This window comes from Haliaeetus albicilla, chromosome W (genome assembly GCF_947461875.1).
Source record: "Haliaeetus albicilla chromosome W, bHalAlb1.1, whole genome shotgun sequence".
NCBI classification, from domain to species: Eukaryota; Metazoa; Chordata; class Aves; order Accipitriformes; family Accipitridae; genus Haliaeetus; species Haliaeetus albicilla.
In genome coordinates this window covers 17,069,161-17,087,006 of record NC_091515.1, presented here as the reverse complement: position 1 = coordinate 17,087,006, position 17,846 = coordinate 17,069,161, and the positions used below count along the sequence as shown (strand labels likewise).

Genomic DNA, 17,846 nt, shown 5'->3' with positions numbered 1-17,846 from the left:
TGTTTTTGCCTCTTCTTTTGACTCAAGCTATCATCTCTATGCTAACGATCTCAAAAGCTGTAATTTATAGCTTTCTGTGGATTAAAGTGACAAACTGGATCACCTATTTACATGCTAGGAATCCCCCATCACCTTTCATTGTGACCCTTCTCTAGATGGGAGTCACTGGGGAGCATTATCTTCATCCTAAATAGCTTCTAAGAGAGGAACATACATATGTACTGCAATCTTTTTGGGGTGAGAGTGTGCCCTAAAGTACTGAGCTAAAGCTCACCAGTTTTGCTTTATTTTTTTTAAACAAGGAATGATTCCATCTTCCTAGTGTTGCCTTCAGTGACCCTTAGTTGCCACCGATCCCTCAGCATCAAGAAGCCACGCTGCAATTCGGACTTCTCCGTGCTCGCAGAAAGTGCTAGTGAGAGATCTAGGGGCGTCTGAAGAAACCCCTGAACACCGCAGCAGTGGATATCGCAACAGGGAGAAAATCAGTTGTCTTTTTCCTATTCTTAGCCTCGACTCCCCCGCCCGGTCCCCCAGGCAACCCGGCCGCGTGGGGCAGCCCCCAGGGCCGCGGAGGGCGGCACGGCTTCCCGCCGCGAGCTGCTCGCCCGCCCCTGGGCGCAGACGTCAAACGGTGCCCGAAACCCCCCTCTGCCTCTCAGGAGGGTGCGGGAAAGGCAATGGCCGAGCTGGTGACGGTGCAGCCGGCGTGGCCCCGGGCGTGAGTGTGGGTGTGAACGCGGCGGAGGGCGGTGCCGCGGAGGTGGGGGCCGGGCGGGTGGGGCCACCTTCGCCTCCGCGCCCTTCCGCGGGTTGTCTCGCCGTGCAGTTGCTGTCCGGTGGCTGCGGCGACGGGTGGAGCCGTGCTACTGCTGCGTGAGTGGTCCCAGCGAGAGCGGGAAGCTTCAGGGTGCGGTAGGGTACCGAGTGCCCGTCGCCCCCTCCCTCCCTCCCTCCCTGCCGCCCGCTAGTCTCTGCGGCCGCGTTGGCGTGGCATGGCGTGGCATGGCATGGCATGGCGTGGCGTGGCGGGCGCGGGGTCCGGGGTGGTGTTGGGGAGGGGCGAGGTGAGTGCGTGTCCCTCTGGCCTCCGCCGTCCCTGCGCGGGGTCCCTCCCGCGCTTGTGCGCGCAGGGTTGGGGGGGCTGGGCCCCGGGGTGCCTCCTGCCCACCTACCCCCCAAACTCCCTGGTTGTGCCCAAACCCCCTATGCCTCTCCCGCAGATCCCCGGCTGTGCCTCTTCCCTCCATCCTCAGGCTGCACCCCCATCCCTGGCTGCACCCTGCTGCGCCTTTCCCCCAAACTCTCTGGCCACACCCTGTGGTCCCTGTCTCCCCAAAACCCTGTCAGTGACTTGCTGTGCCTTCACCCCTAAACCCTCTGCCTGTGCCCCACAGTGCCTATTTCTCCAACCCCCCTGGCTGCACCTCACACCCTGCAGTGCCTGGTCCCCAAGTTCTCTGGCAGTGCCCCACACCCCACGGAGTCTATCCCCTTAAACCCTCTGGTTGTTCCCCACACTGCCTGTCCCTCTAAGCCCTCTGGCTATGCTCCACATGCACTGAGCTCATCTTCCTGTCTTGAAGAACAAGTCACACCAAGGATGAGGCATGGGGATGGCTTCTGCCTTGCACAGGAGGCTGTATCAGGGATTTTATTCTTGAAAAATGCCTTTTCCCCCATCCACACCCCAGAGAGACGAGTGGTCCTAGATGTCAAGAGATGGAGGCCTCTTTCTTTGCAGGGGCAAAGGTTGGAGGCAGCCAGGGGAGAGGTGTGGCCCATGTGGTTAAGATGATATTAAAATGTAGGGCTGGAGGGATGATGTCTAGTCAGGGGTTGTCTAGCAAGTTGAAAGTGGGGTGTTTGTCTGGCTTGCTGCCTTCCTCCTCCTTGGAGACAGGTCTCCTCTGCTGCTGTGCATCCCCAAGGACTGTCAGCAGCAGCAGCGAGGCTGCGAGCTGAGGAAGCAGGTGTGTGCCAGCATGTGGCTGATGAGGCTGTATTGGGCCAGTCTCTTGGACTTGTCCTTTGCAACCATGGATGTTGCATGCATTGTTTGAGCATTGTAAGTACATTGATACTTAATTTGTAAACACATTGTAAGTATGTCGATACTTTGGTTGGGTTTTGGGCTGTGTTGCTGCTAGGATAGAATTGGGTGATGCTTGAAAAGGTGTAGTGAGGCTGCAGACCAACTCTTACTGATTTCTTTGCTTGCTTGTGTAGGAAATCAAGATAAGTTAACTAAAGCTGTTCAGACAAAACAGAAACCTTATAGCTGTGTATGGATACCCTCTTCCTTACTCCATTGTAACTCAGTTGTTCCCAGACCTGCGTGTAGGTCTGTACTGAACGTTGCCATGTGGGAGAAGTTTGAACAAGTTTTTCTGGTTGTTGGGAGCAGCCTGGGAACTGCATGCTGCCTGACTTTGCTGCTCAGCATCTGGGGTGCTGCCTGGGAAGCATTTGGGCTGCCTTGGAGCTGCCTTGGGTAGAGGTAGCATCGTTGTGTATCAACATGGCGTTAGGCAGTGTGGATGTACCCTGAAAATGCTTCACTGAGGAATGGGTGCACTTGTATTTACATGTTTGCTTGAAGAAAAAGTACAAAGACTTAGGATATGAAAACCTAGCCAAACAGGCTTAAAGTCTTCCTAGGCAGCACCTCTGTTGCAAGTGCAGGGAATAATGCAGCTTTATGGTATTTCATTATAATGTGTCAATCAACTTTCTATTAAATAGTATTTCTTTACCAGTAGAGTGAGGCAGGTTGTGGTACAGGAAGCAATATTCATGGAATGTGTTGGGAAAGATGCCATGGCATTAGTCAAATAATACATGCCAAATAGGATTTGACTAGTTATGAAGCTCGCCGAATACCATGAAATACCTATCGACTAATTACATACCAGTAAAAGAACTAATCGGGTATGTTTCTGTATCCTGACGTGACGGGACTTGATGGCCTTTGCTGAGTGTGCTCCCCTTGCTGTGCTGTGCCCTTCCTGGCTTTGTTTCACTCCACTGCAATAAACTGGGAAACTTTTTTTTTCCCCCTACCTTGTACTCCTGTTCTTCCTCATGAATCTACTTCTACCCAGTACTTCTGGTTTAAGGCTTATCTTATCTTTTCCTCAGGCCTGCCCCTGCCCCTCTTAACTGTGTCAGGGCTGTGTTACTCATCACAATAAAAGCAGTGAACACTGACTCTTATCTCCACTCCCCTCATGATACCAACTTAGGCTGATGTAGTTTCACCAGCATTTCTTTTATCCCAAGTGCTTTTGCCCTTGTGTCACCTTTCTGTTATGCTGGTATAACCCTTGGTGAAGGCCAGTGCTGAAGTGCACTGAGGAACTGGTCTGGGTTAAAAATACCCTTTCCTTTTCTGTGGGACTGTCTCCCCCACCTTGGATCTGTTTCCCAATCTGTTTTATTATGCACCCAGAAAAACAGTTGTTCCAGCATGAGTCAAGGGTGATGTGGAAGCAGGTATGAGTAATGGGGGGAGAGGTTGATTTAAATGACATTGGTACCATTAAAAGCGCTCTTATAATTGCAAACCTACCCTGTAAACAGTCAGACTTGCTCTGCTCGAGCAGGCTGTACTCAAGAGAAGCTGCTTGTAGCAGCTTTATGAATTCCTACATGCTGCCTGCATATGTTTAATTGTATTGTGAATTCTTTGTAGTTTGGATTGTCTTTTATATTGATATGGTGCCTTGCACATTGAGCCCTGTGCTTACTAAGAATAACTCTATTCCTTTTATTCTTTGTTTTCTAACAAAAGAAGGGGACAACTCTTGCTGGAGTCTGAAACACAACGGTCGGTTTGTTGATTTGGAAATAATTTGCATTGTATCATCAATCCTGAAATGGCTTAAAACAAAGCCACAAAAAATCTGATTCAATGCTTTTCTGCACACTTTTAGAGTACAGGTGTGGTTCACGTTGGTACTGTGCTCAAAAGTTATTTGAGGTGACAAGTGGATTTTTTTTTTTTAATTGGGTTTTGCCTGATCTATTAAAACATAAAGTGCCTGGAAAGTGTTGCCAGTAGTTGATGCTGATGTTTTTTGATGTGTACCTGAGCAGAGTGCAAGGCAATGGGGAAGGAGAAACTTCTTGGTTTAGAACTGGTTTTGCCAGTGGAGGGTCTTTTGGGGGGGGAAGTGTTTCTGTTTAGTTAAGTTTTGAAATACATTATTTGTCAAACATGTCTGATTTTTTTTTTTTTTTTTTTGGTAAGGACTTTACAGCCAATATTTTAATTTGTTTTCTTTTGGTAAAATGTTCTTTGTTTTTAACTAAAAGGTATTGGCTGAAGCACCAAGAATATCAGAGTTATAGGTCAGATGTGCTTATTTATTCTGTTAAGTAAATACTGTGGTATTTGTTTACCATGTGACCTTATGAATAGATGGGGATGGGCAGCATGGAAATGTCTATAGTCTGTTCAGAGAAGTAGTAGCTGGTAATGTTGCCTTCTCCTATACAGGTGAAAATTACTTAAATTTGGGTATATTGCAATTGAATACTTTAGTGTATTTTAGTGTTTGCATTTATAACATCCACTACAATCCTTTCTTTATTTTATTAGATGCACTGTTGGAAATATCTGGATTAAATACATTGTTTAATCACTTTTGTAGTCAGAGTTTTGTGGCTTGTCTTTTCACTACTGAAATAAAAGAATCATTTTTGAGACTTAACTGTACAGAATGGCCTGACAAGCTTAATGAAATTATTGTAATGCACTTTGGAAGTGCCCTGTCTACCCTTGTCTCTTGTGACTGAGGTGTGTAGAAGACACTGCGTACAAAAGCCAAGAGGCTAATGAAGTAAGCTCAGTGTTCACTGTCAACTTTGAAATTAAACCTTTTGCAAAACTACTTGTGAGCTGTGTTCCTCAGAAACTTTGTTACAGATATTAATTCCTTCAGTCACTTGCATTATTACTATTGTGCCAACAACATTGTTTCTGTAGCACCTTTTGTTCTGTACCAAGTTAGGTTATTGAAGGGGAGCCTGCTTGAGTTTGTTTTTACATGAAGAGGTAATAAAACTGTAAGGCAAGGCTGTAAATAGCTTTATGCATAGCTCTGGTGTTCGGGAAGTCCACTCATTTTAACTTCCAACCATGAACATAACTCTTATATTTTGGAGAAGGGATTAGGTTGGGAGGGGAAGGAGTACAAACCAGAAGCTGTTAGAGCTTTCTGTGCCTCTCTTCAAGTCCTTTAATGAGTGTTTGAAATGTTATGGGGTGAAAAATCCCCCAGCTGAAGTTCAGATTATCCTGAAAGTGCTTCTCTTAAACTGAAGTGGTCCATTGATCAGTTATGAGAGTTTATCTGAAAGTTGCAGAAAAAAGTTTCTTGAACATGGACTGGACAACACTGAGTTCTGGTTTGATCTGGAGTTCTTCCCAATCTCTTGAAATAAGGCTGCTACTGTATTTTAAAACTGAACAGCTTGGATACCCTATTTGACCTACATTTAAAAGTATGGGATGAAAAATTGCCTCTGGAGCTGTGGAAATTGTGCAATTTGGTGTTCTTGCTTTTATCCTGTAGAGACTTTACGCATATCCTCGTGAAGTGGGCTTGCATGTCATCAGTTGCCTTCATCCAAGGTGCCGGAGCATTGGACAAAACTTAATTGAATCTAGACAGACATCTGTGATAAGGGAGCTGCTTTTACAGATGGTGAAATTATATGACCTTGACTCATCTGTTGAGACAACAGCAGTGGGAAGAGGTCCAGTCCTCCATTCCAGTCAGTAGGAAAGCATCACACTTTTTGGATGTAGTCAGCTGGATGAACCTACAGCTATGTAATGTGTATGGAAGACAGTGAGTGTGGGTGAAAGCAAATTCACCCACACTGTGAAATGGGAGACCTGGCTACAACTGACACGGAGAAGGCTGAGGTACTCAACAACTTTTTTGCTGGTCTTCACTGCCGCCCAACTCACAGAATCCAAAGGCAGGGACTGGGAGAATGAAGTACCACCCACCGTAGGAGAAGATCAGGTTTGAGACCATTTAAGGAACCTGAAGGTGCACAAGTCCATGAGACCTGATGAGATGCATCTGAGGGTCCTGGGGGAACTGGCAGATGAAGTTGCTAAGCCACTATCCATCGTATTTGAAAAGTCATAGCAGTCCAGGGAAGTTACCACAGACTGGAAAAGGGGAAACATAATCCCCATTTTTAAAAAGGGAAAAAAGGAAGACCAGGGGAACTACAGGCCAGTCAGTCTTACCTCTGTGCCTGGCAAGATCATGGAGCAGATCCTCCTGGAAGGTATGCTAAGGCACATGGAAAACAGAGAGGTGATTGGTGACAGCCAACATGGCTTCACTAAGGGCAAATCGTGCCTGACAAATCTGGTGGCCTTCTATGATGGGGTTACAGCATTGGTGGATAAGGGAAGAGCAACTGACACCATCTACCTGGACTTGTGCAAAGCATTTGATGTTGTCCCACACAACATCCTTGTCTCTAAAATGGAGACACGTGGATTTGATGGGTGGACCACTCGGTGGATTGGCTGGATGGTCACACTCGGAGAGTTGTGGTCAATGGCTCAATGTCTGGGTGGAGACCAGTGACGAGTGGTGTCCCTCAGGGGTCCATATTGGGACCAGTATTATTTAACATCATTGTTGGTGACATGGACAGTGGGATTGAGTGCACCCTCAGCAAGTTTGCGGGTGACACCAAGTTGAGTGGTGTGGTTGACACACCTGAGGGAAGGGATGCCATCCAGAGGGACCTTGACAGGCTTGAGAGGTGGGCCCATGTGAACCTCATGAAGTTCAACAAGGCCAAGGTCTTGCACCTTGGTCAGGGCAATCCCAAACATGGATACAGGCTGGGCAATGAGTGGACTGAGAGTAGGGTTTAGCTATTAATTTTGTATAACAAAACAGTTGGTAGATAGCATCTGAATTAGAGCTCTCAGCTGTGAAAAGCTGTAAGATGTTGCAGGCTCCAGAGCAGCCACTGCAGTATCGTGGAACGTGCTTGGAATGTCCATTCAATGGTTATCCTCACTGCACAACAAGCATTTAAATCTTCACGTTTATACATTTTTAAATTGGCAATTTGTATTGTGTTTGTATGGCAAGGTTTTTGTAGTGGGGGGAGCTACAGGGGTGGCTTCTGTGAGAAGTTGCTGGAAGCTACCCCTATGTCCAACAGAGCCAATGCCAGCCGGCTCCAAGAGGGACCTGCTGCTGGCCAAGGCCAAGCCAATCAGTGATAGTGGTAGTGCCTCTGTGATAACATATTTAAGAAGGGAAAAAAAAAGTTGCTGGGGCACAGAAATGGCAGCTGGAGAGAGGAGTGAGAACATGTAAGAGAAACAATCCTGCAGACACCAAGGTCAGTGAAGAAGGAGGGGGAGGAGATGCTCCAGGCACCGGAGCAGAGATTCCCCTGCAGCCCATGGTGAAGATCATGGTGAGGCAGGCTGTCCCCATGGAGGACCCCACGCTGGAGGAGGTGGATGCCTGAAGGAGGCTGTGACCCCGTGGGAAGCCTGTGCTGGAGCAGGCTCTTGGCAGGACCTGCGGACCTGTGGACCTGTGGAGAGAGGAGCCCACGTTGGAGCAGGTTTTCTGGCAGGACTTGTGACCCCGTGGGGGACCCACACTGGAGCAGTGTGCTCCTGAAGGACTGCACCTCATAGAAGGGACCCATGCTGGAGCAGCTTGTGAAGAACTGCGGCCTGTGGGAAGGACTGACATTGGAGAAGTTCATGGAGGACTGTCTCCTGTGGGAGGGACCCCATGCTGGAGCAGGGGAAGAGTGTGAGGAGTCCTGCCCCTGAAGAGGATGAAGCGGCAGAAATAACGTGTGATGAACTGATCGTAACCCCCATTCCCTGTTCCCCTGCGCTGCTGCTGGGGGGAGGAGGTAGAGAATCTGGGAGTGAAGCTGTGCCCGGGAAGAAGGGGGAGGGGGGAAGGTGTTTTAAGATTTGGTTTTATTTCTCATTACCCTACTCTGATTTGATTGGTAATAAATTAAGTTAATTTTCCCCAAGTCATGTCTGTTTTGCCCGTCATGGTAATTGGTGAATGATCTCTCCCTGTCTTTATCTCGACCCACAAGCCTTTTGTTATATATTTTCTCTCCCCTGTCCAGTTGAGGAGGGGAGTGATAGAGTGGCTTTGGTGGGCACCTGGCCTCCAGCCAGGGTCAACCCACTACAGTTGAGCAAGTGCAAGGTGGTGGGAAACAATGATAAAGGAAATTAGCCCATGTCAGCATGAGAGTGTGATGTGGGAGCAGTTCAGCTTTTCTAAATTGCTGCATTAAAGAGTGAACAAAATAATATGTTGCAACTCTGCACTGGTGTTATCAGTGTTACTACTTACTAATATTCTGAACCCAGCAAGATTACGGCTGGTGCAATAAAAGTTCCATAAAATGACATTGACTTTGCACCATGGCATCTGCAGTGACAGTAGCTGAGTGTATGCTATAGGCAAGATGTGACTGTACAAAAATACTTCTTCCTTTGGTATCAATGAATATTTTTCACTTTACTTGCTCACTTCTTTCGTAAGGTAAATATTGTGGTTTTAAGGTAACTTTTTTTTTTTCTCCCCTTCCTATGAAACTCCTTTCTGCTGTATTTTCATGTTACAAAAGATAGCACCATCTCCCCCTCTTTGTCTACTGCAGGTGGAAATTTATGGTCTGATTTTTCTGTATTTATTTTTCTCCAGTGCTGAATAGCTACAGGTACATTGCCATTGATTACTTGGTTACAAGATGTCTTTGGAAATAAGAAGGCTTGTCTGCTTTTTTCCATTGGTGTTAGCTAGATTAGCAAGATATTACCCGTGTAACACATCTTGTTCCCATTTGTTTTAAGGAGTCTCCTGGAAGCTGAAGTCTAGTTCTGCATCTCTCTCTCTTTGTTTAGCTTCCATAGAGTGCTCCCCCCCCCCGCAGTGACTATTTAATGACAATTTATGTCAAGTGATAGGTAAACACAAACTAAATTCTTTACCAGTTCTTGGTAGCAAACTGGTTCTATTTTAATTAATTGGATGTATGAGATTCTCATATGCAATTCTCTTGTTAACTGTTAATGAGGATAGATGATATGACAGAGGCAACCCAGTGGCTCCACTTGCAGCTGAAGGAAGGGGATGGTCTCACTCATGTCCCTTTTCATATTTTCACATGAGTAGCTTTAATCAGGCAGTTAGATACAAGCAATAGTACTCATAACTGGAGTCAATTTAAGCCATCCTATCTGGAGTTTCAGGAATGATACAGACTTTGGGTAATGGTATCACAGAGGAGAAGAAGGGAGAGCTTTAGACTGAACACAAATCTTGGCAACATTAGATGAGTGTTTTGCTTGTGGCCTGCCCTTTGTCAGGGTGTTTTACGAAGGTATCGAGAACTGATATGTGGACGCTCTTATCTGCATTCCATGTGCTTCGCCCTAAAAGAGGTGTCTGGTAGAAAGCTGTAAGGAGTCTTACCAAAGCATTCAAATAACTACGGTGTGTACTCAAAATAAGCAATCTTCATCACCATAATGAGAAGAAATTAAATGTTATTACTCCTATTTTGTGGATGCATCCACAAAGCCCATTCATTCTTAGTCTTCTAAAATGCAAACTTTTTATGTCATCAGACATCTTTGGTCCCTTTCAATGAAAGTATTTAGTTAGCACTTGCCCTCCCCCTACCTTTTTAGAGCTTACCTATACATTTTCTTGAAAATAATATATTTCCTATACAGGTTAAAAAAACCAGACCGTGCTATATTTGCAGTGCAGGTAAATACCACTCCTTACTCCTCTAGATCAGTACAGAGTTTTATATTCTGGTTTGCTTGGTTACTAACAATGTGTATGCACTTTAGAAATACCACAGCTGTAAATAATTCTTACATATATTTAGCAGAACTGTCCCTATTGTAGAGAAAAGAAAAACAGAATGGGTAAAAGCTCAGCATGTTATGAAGATGTTGACTTGTAGAGGAATTAATGGGGAGCACTGGGTGTATGAGTTAGCATGATTGTGTTGCACGGCTGAAATACTAGATTGTGTTACTGCTGTCTAGCCCCTGGTTCTCATTTGGTGAAAGCCTGTTAAAAGTGACCCAAAGCTTAGCTGATCTGCTCTTGAAAGAAAAATTAAAATGCTGCAGAAAGTTTTCTGGTTACATAATAAGCAAGGAAGAAAAAGGAGGAGCTGTTAAGCCCTTTTGGTAAGGAGGAGATTAACCTGAGTCTGATATGGCCCAAATACTAAATGAATACTTTGCCAAAGGTTTTTGTTAAGGGTAATAATGTATCATTATCTAATGGAAATGAGGTTGCATTAATAAAAAAAATTACATCATAGGTGAACCTTATTTTGACTTCTAGGTGAAAGTTGTCATGCGATATTGTTGTGGTTTAACCCCAGCCAGCAACTAAGCACCAGGCAGCTGCTCGCTCACTTCCCCACCCATCCAGTGGGATGGGGGAGAGAATCAGGAAAAGAAGTAAAACTCGTGGGTTGAGATAAGAATGGTTTAATGGAACAGAAAAGAAGAAACTAATAATGATAATGGTAACACTAATAAAATTACAATAGTAATAATAAAAAGATTGGAATATACAAGTGATGCACAATGCAATTGCTCACCACCTGCCGATCGATGCCCAGTTAGTCCCCGAGCCGCGATCCCCCCACCCCCACTCCCCCCAGTTTATATATTAGACGTGACATCACACGGTATGGAATACCCCATTGGCCAGTTTGGGTCAGCTGCCCTGGCTGTGTCCCCTCCCAACTTCTTGTGCCCCTCCAGCCTTCTTGCTGGCTGGGCATCAGAAGCTGAAAAATCCTTGACTTTAGTCTAAACACTACTTGGCTACAACTGACAACATCAGTGTTATCAACATTCTTCTCATACTCAACTCAAAAACATAGTGCTATACCAGCTACTAGGAAGACAATTAACTCTATCCCAGCTGAAACCAGGACAGATATGTGCCACAGGGCTCACCATGTAGGCAGAACTAGGTGACTTTTTGAGCTGGCGTCACTGAGCTGGAATGAAACTTAAGGGAGCCAAGTGCAAGCCATGCACTGGGGGACCAATGAGAAGAGCTTCTGTCATAAGCTGGGTGGAGGAGCCACTTGCCACAGCAGAGGAGTAGACAGATGAGACTAATTGACTGCAGGATGGCTGACATGCAAATGCTCAAGTTTTTTGTAAAGGCAGGGGAGCACAGATAGCAAGTTAAACTTTTAGGAGCTTTTCCACCTGTTTATGTTTTTTGCCTTTCTCTGAAACATTGAGAATATGGGGAGAGAAAACTGGGGAAGATACACTGATGTCCATGGTGTTCACTTCCCAAGCGAAACTGAGAATCCTTTCAGGGGCCTGCCCAGTGTCTTTCTCGTACTTGAGTTAAACTGATAATTGAGTTCAGACTTGTAAAGCAACTTCCTTCCAGGCTATGATTGCAGGGACTGTTTAAATGTGATGTGGGACATTAGTCCCTAGGATCACTTTCACATGTACCACTGCAACCCCAGCTGATGCATTAAAGATATTGGTGATGACAGATCTTTTTCTGCCTTATTGTAGCACAATGTAATTTTTGTGGCTTCGGTTCTTGTGTTGTGGAGTGTCCCTTGTGGCTTCTCATGGACAGAGTGATGACTTGCTGAGGTGCAGTGTGTGAACTTCTTGACTGTGGATCTAGTATGTGATTGTCTATGACTATGCAGGACTGGACACGATGATCCCGTGTCCTCTCAACATGATTTCATCATCAACTTAAAGGGATCTGTGACAGGGCTGCTACTCCCACCTTTCTTCCTGCCTGTGGCATCCCAGTTCATGTCTTACTGTTTCCCTTGCATGAGCTCTTTCAGCCTTTCAGGTGCACCCACTGAACTGACTGAAAAATAACCTTTTCCAAAAAGATTAAGCTTTCAGTTGGGTCAGTGAGCTGTTGTGGCTTATCCTGCAGCTGCCTGAGGACCAGACCCATTGGCAGAGATGCCATGGGACTGTGCGCCAGGGCATCCTCATTCAGTAGTTGCTGGTGGTTGGATTGGTGTGCGTGGACCAGGAGAATGCCCATATGATTCTGGCAGGGAGCTGGGCACAAAATGGGGCTGTACCTGTGGCCTGTGAAGAACCTGAAACAGTTCCCATAGGAAGGAGCCTTTCTGTGCCTGGAGCAGTTTGTGGAGGACTGTCTCCTGTGGGAGGGACCCCATGCTGGAGCAGGGGAAGAGAGCAAGGAGGCAGGAGGGGCAGAGACAACATGTAATGAACTGACTGCAACCCCCATTCCCCATCCCCCTGTGCCACTCAGGGGGAGGAGGTAGAGAATTGGGGAGTGAAGTTGTGCCCAGGAAGAAGGGAGAAGTGGGGGGGAGGTGTTCTGAGATTTGGTTTTATTTCTCATTACCCTATGACTTTTGATTGGCAAATTAAACTAATTTCCCCAAGTCGAGTCTGTTTTGCCCGTGACAGTAATTGGTGAGTGATCTCTCCCTGTCCTTATCTCGACCCATGAACCTTTTGTCATATTTTTGTCCCCCTGTCCAGTTGAGGAGGGGGTGTGATAGAGCAGCTTGGTGACCACCTGGCATCCAGCCAGGGTCAACCTACCACACAGGAACGGTGTTTACAAGCAATATTAACAAAAAGAAAAGGCTACCTAATGCTAAGCAGGATATAGCCAACTTGCCCATGAGACAAATCTTTCCAAAAACAGGTTGCGTGATTGAGAGAAGGCATAAAGGATGGGGAAGGTGATGGAAACTCCTCTCAGGGAAATCTGTAACAACAGGTGACGCCCAGCTGCAGTTTAAAACTTTGTTGCAGAATGTAGGTGAGTAATCAGTCTAATGTAATAGGCAGTTTGTATGTTTGCCATGTGGCATAAGAGGGTAATGTAGTTAAAATAACTGTAATTATGTAAGCACACAGCCTTGGGAAATAGGAAGGGCAGAGCTGGTATTTTCCAGGTAAAGCTAAAGATACCATCTGTGAAATATCCTGGTTTAATTACCTTCTGAACTTCAAGAGCAGAATTAACAATAGTATACTAAGTGTTTCTGAAACATTAAAGTTTCATAATTGTGCTTGAATATGTAAGCCAGTATTACTGTCATTTCTTAAGCTATCATTTTGAAATCAGACCTGCGTGGGTCAATGCTTTCTGCAGGCTCTCCCCATCTTGCTGCAGGCTCTGTGGGATGGAGGGTCCACCAGTTGTTACCTGCCTGCCAGGCCCAGGGGGTGATGCTCCAGAACCTTTGCTTTTGGCATCTGCCTTGAGTGGAAATTATCCCATTGAAGTTTGTACTGTATTGTCATACTCTCCTGTCTTTTGCTAAGAGGTCCCTGTAAAAGTAGCTTGTCCATCTTTCTAATAATTAGCTTTGCTCTCTAATGCAGATTCTGAATGTGTTTTAAGTTCCCACTGAGTTTTAGAATTTGTTTTCTGGAGTGACAAAGCTTATGTTAGATTGTTTCATTTTGCTTGGTTTTCTGTCAGGTTCTTTTGTTTGCTTGTTTTGTTTAGTAGCCATCAACATAAAATGTTGTAAAATTACTATTTAAAAGCAAATCTTGATATCTTTTAAATATTTAAAAACTACGTAGGGGAAATAAATGACCATCAAGAATGGTAAATATCTTTCATGTGGGTTAAGCAAAGGAATGTGGGAAACTTCTTGTTCTCATTTAAAAATAAGGAATGTTTGAGGCATACCAGTAATTCCCATTACAAGAATCACTAATAGTTTTGTGTACTAACAGAACTTGAGCACTTCCAACAACTTATTACTTACTACTTGTCATCGTGAGGCATTCTCATATGGTTTGCTGTGGTATTTGTGGCATTTTTGGCTGGTGTAAATGATCTTATCTACCGTTGCCTCTCCAGTAAAGGTAATAGTCTGACTAAAATTGGTTCTGCCAAGCCGTATGCTTTAACTCTGCTGCAGTTAGTGGGCTCTTTCAGCTGTTTGCTGAGCTGCAGGGGACCAGAGGCCAGCAAATGACTTCACTCTTTTGACACAGCCCTTTCCATCATTTGCTTCACTTACACCCCCTATTTTTATAATGATGAAGACACATTTGTTTAAAGGTGTCTTCAGAAATTATATTAGTACAGCTGGCTTGAACCTAGGTGCACAGTATTACTTCCATTGACATTTTTAAATAAAAAGGAAAAAAAAAAAGAAAAATAGCACTCATTTCTAAGAGCTGAGTACCTTGCATATGTTTTTGATGTGATTTCAGTGCTTGTTTTCTGAATGTGTGCGCTTCAGAGGACTGCCTCTATGTTCTTTAGAACTTTTCAAGCTGGGCAGACTGAACTTATATGACTGCATTTTTTTAAAATTTATGTAAATCACTTCCAATATGTCATTTGAAATAACCTAATTTTGAAAATTAGTCTGCTAGTGTGATTTCTCTAATTTTGAGAGAGTTTGCTACAATCTAGACACTGTATTTTAAAAAGAAAATTCCCTACTGCTAGTGCATTTTAGTTGCATTTTTTAATTTTGTTACAAGCAGAAAGTGGAACATTGGAAATAAAAGTGCTGATGTGCTGATTCTGTAAGTACCTTAGCAGGTATGTAGACTAAATGTATATTTTCCTGACTGAACTGTGGGTATACAAATGCTTAATGTGCAGATGAGTTTACAGCATGAAAAACTAAAGCTGTCTATTTAACAAATGGCTTTCTCTGCCCCCAAGTCTTTGTCCCTTCAGGCCAAATATTTCCAGTCTCACATTTAGAGGATAAGTTCTGTAGACTTACAATCTTCCATAACGTTTGGCAGTTTTGATTATGGTCACAGCATTATCAGGTTACTTCTTAACAACATGGTTGTACTGTGAAAAAGCAATCTTTCAAAAACTGTTTTTTTCTGAAGCACAAGCTAGTTGTTTATCTTGTGTGTGGGTATGTAGGGGTTTTTTACTCTTCTGTTTAAAAAAAAAAAAAAAAGGTGCCTCAGTTGTATTTTTTTGCCCCAGTATGTATGAATTTGTGTGTGAGGTAAGTGTAACAGGATAAGACAAAATACCTTCCATGCTGCCATTAACCCTACTTGTAGGTAGTTAACAAACAAACAAAAAAATTCTGAAAACCCAACATTCATGCAAACAATTGTTCATAGAAATGGACTTACAAAGGAAAACTAGGTAGCTAATTAAGTTAAGAAAATAAGTAGAATTGTAAAGCACGCTGAAAGTAAAGTAGTAGTGTTGTATACAAAAGTTGATTTTGTGACATTGAGTTGGGAAATGCTGATGCTGGAGGATGGTATTTCTGGAAGATGTGAACTTTAAAGAGACTTGCAGAGGGAATGGTGGTTTCAGGTGTACAGACACATGGGACAGGAGTGCAAGCAAAAAAACAAGTGGAGCAAAATGAGAATTTGGAAGTGGTAGATCAGATGAACTCTAACAAAGGCAGGCTTGTCTGTGTTGCATCTTGTGATAAAGGGTGGGTGTAGTGTACTTTGAGGTGCCTAAAAACTGTGAAATGGCAATGAACAGGAGGTACTTGTAGAAGTGGAGATAACACTCCTGCAAAATAATTTCACCCTTAAGGTGAGAACAAATGAGAAGATGATAGTGGAGAGATCTGAGGAGTGAGCAGAGAGATGCATTACCATCAGGAGGGCAGAACTGGCTCTCCAAAGCTGCAGCTAGCTTAGCCTGGAAGAGGTGGAGAAGGGCAGCTAGAGGAAAGGAGCTGGATATCAAGGTGTGCTGCAGCCTGGACTAACAAAGGTGAATACAGTGTAAAGATTGCACAGGGGTATGGAGAGAAATCGTATGGCAAAGTGAGATACTGAGTGGGAATAGGAGAGACACCATTCAAATGTGTTGGGATTTTTAAAAAGTATTTTCTAGGGGAAATGAGGCAAGGGAAGGGCTGATGAGTACTTGATTTTGGAGCAAAAATCAGTATTCATATAAGCGTACTTCTTTGTTTTACATATGTGGGTGGTGCTGCATGCAAACTGGACATGCTGGATAATTTTTGTGAGTTAATGGTATTACTGGTGGTACTATGACACTTCATGGTCCTGATGTGGAAACAGTTGATTCATCAGAGCGTGATTTGCGTACTAATTATAACATAGCTAATTATTGTATTTAAAAGGAATATGCAGACATATTGGCACCTTTCTTCCCTCCCACCTACCTTAGAAATACTTCTTATTTAGAAAATTAAAGTTTTGAGTAGTAAATGTTGCAAAGCCGAACTTCTTCACATATTGGTGAGTTGGACTTTAAATGGAGATGACAATAAAAATGAATTTAAGCAGCTGCTCTTTATTTATATTTTCCCCTTAACTGTAACTGTTAACCACAGCATGGTTTCTTGAGATAATGCTTTATGGCATGGAAGCACCTTGGTTTAGTATGTAGAAAATTACAAAATCATATTGCTGTGCTATAAATTAGCATCAAGCATAGTGCGATGTGGTCAGCTAATGCTCCCTGATCTGTATTTTACATGTGGTGCTCTGTTAACCCTCTCCATAGTTTTTTTTCCATTTTGTTTCCTGAAAGTCTTTTCCAAAACACTTTATTGACCTTTGGTTTAATAATTACAAAAATCCATATTTCTGTTTTGTTTTGTTTTCCTGCAGGCAGCATCATAAAATCTTAATCAAGTAAAAATGGCCTTTAACAATCTGACATCAAAGGCTGTGCTACTTTATGATGAATGGATTAAAGATGCTGGTGAGTCATTTAAGTCTAAAACTTACTAACTTTCAATAATTTTAAATAGCAATGTGTACCTATTCTAGGTGTACTGTTTATCAACTTAAAGTAGCTTTGTCTTCCTGTAAATGTTTCTAAGACATGTCAGATTACTTATCGACATTTTCACCTTTCAAGAACAGACTAGTTTCTGCATTTTAAAAAAAGGAAGAAACAAAACTCAGCTAATTTATGGGTATAACTCCAGACTAAATAAAGTGCAGATGGTGATTCTTCTGTAGGAGTTTCTGGTTTACCTGAATCATAGAATCATTTAGGTTGGAAAACACCTTCAAGATCATCGAGTCCAACCATCATCCATGCCCACTAAACCATGTTCTGGAGTGCCTTGTCTACATGCTTTTTGAATACCTCCAGGGATGGTGACTCAACCACTTCCCTGGGCAGCCTATTCCAATGTCTGACAACCCTCTCAGTAAAGAAACTTCCTAATATCCAACCTAAACCTCCCTTAATGCAACTCGAGGCCATTTTATCTCGTCCTATCATCAGCCACCTGACAGAAGAGACCAGCGCCCACCTCACTACAACCCCCCTTCAGGTAGCTGTAGAGAGCGATAAGGTCTCCCCTCAGCCTCCATTTCTCCAGACTAAACAACCCCAGTTCCCTCAGCCGCTCCTCATAAGACTTGTGCTCCAGGCCCCACACCAACTTGGTTGCCCTTCTCTGGACATGCTCCAGCACCTTGATGTCTTTCCTGTAGTGAGGGGCCCAAAACTGAACACAGTACTCAAGGTGCAGCCTCACCAGTGCCGAGTACAGGGGGACAATCACCTCCCTGCACCTGGTGGCCACACTATTTCTGATGCAGGCCAGGATGCTGTTGGCCGCCTTGGCCACCTGGGCACACTGCTGGCTCATATTCAGCTGGCTGTCAACCAGCACCCCCAGGTCTTTCTCTGCCAGGCAGCTTTCCAGCCACTCTTCCCCAAGCCTGTAGTGCTGCATGGGGTTGCTGTAACCCAAGTGCAGGACCCAGCACTTGGCCTTGTTGAACCTCATACAATTGGCCTCAGCCCATCACTCCA

The 17,846-nt window shown here is 44.2% G+C and overlaps 1 protein-coding gene across 3 annotated transcripts in view; it reads left to right on the top strand.

The window, feature by feature from the left end:
* Positions 1–791: 791 nt before the first annotated feature.
* The window catches only part of LOC104321829 (very long chain fatty acid elongase 7), a 33,356-nt gene continuing 16,301 nt past the window's right edge, over positions 792–17,846 (top strand). Inside the window, exons 1-2 of one of the 3 annotated variants that reach the window (XM_069775647.1) lie at positions 792–876; positions 16,682–16,775. In XM_069775647.1, coding sequence (XP_069631748.1) covers positions 16,712–16,775 — 64 coding nt within the window. In that variant the 5' untranslated portion in view covers positions 792–876; positions 16,682–16,711. Of the gene's footprint in view, positions 916–3,617; positions 3,830–16,681; positions 16,776–17,846 lie in introns of those variants that run through there. The other 2 variants (XM_069775648.1, XM_069775649.1) reach the window with 2 other exon arrangements.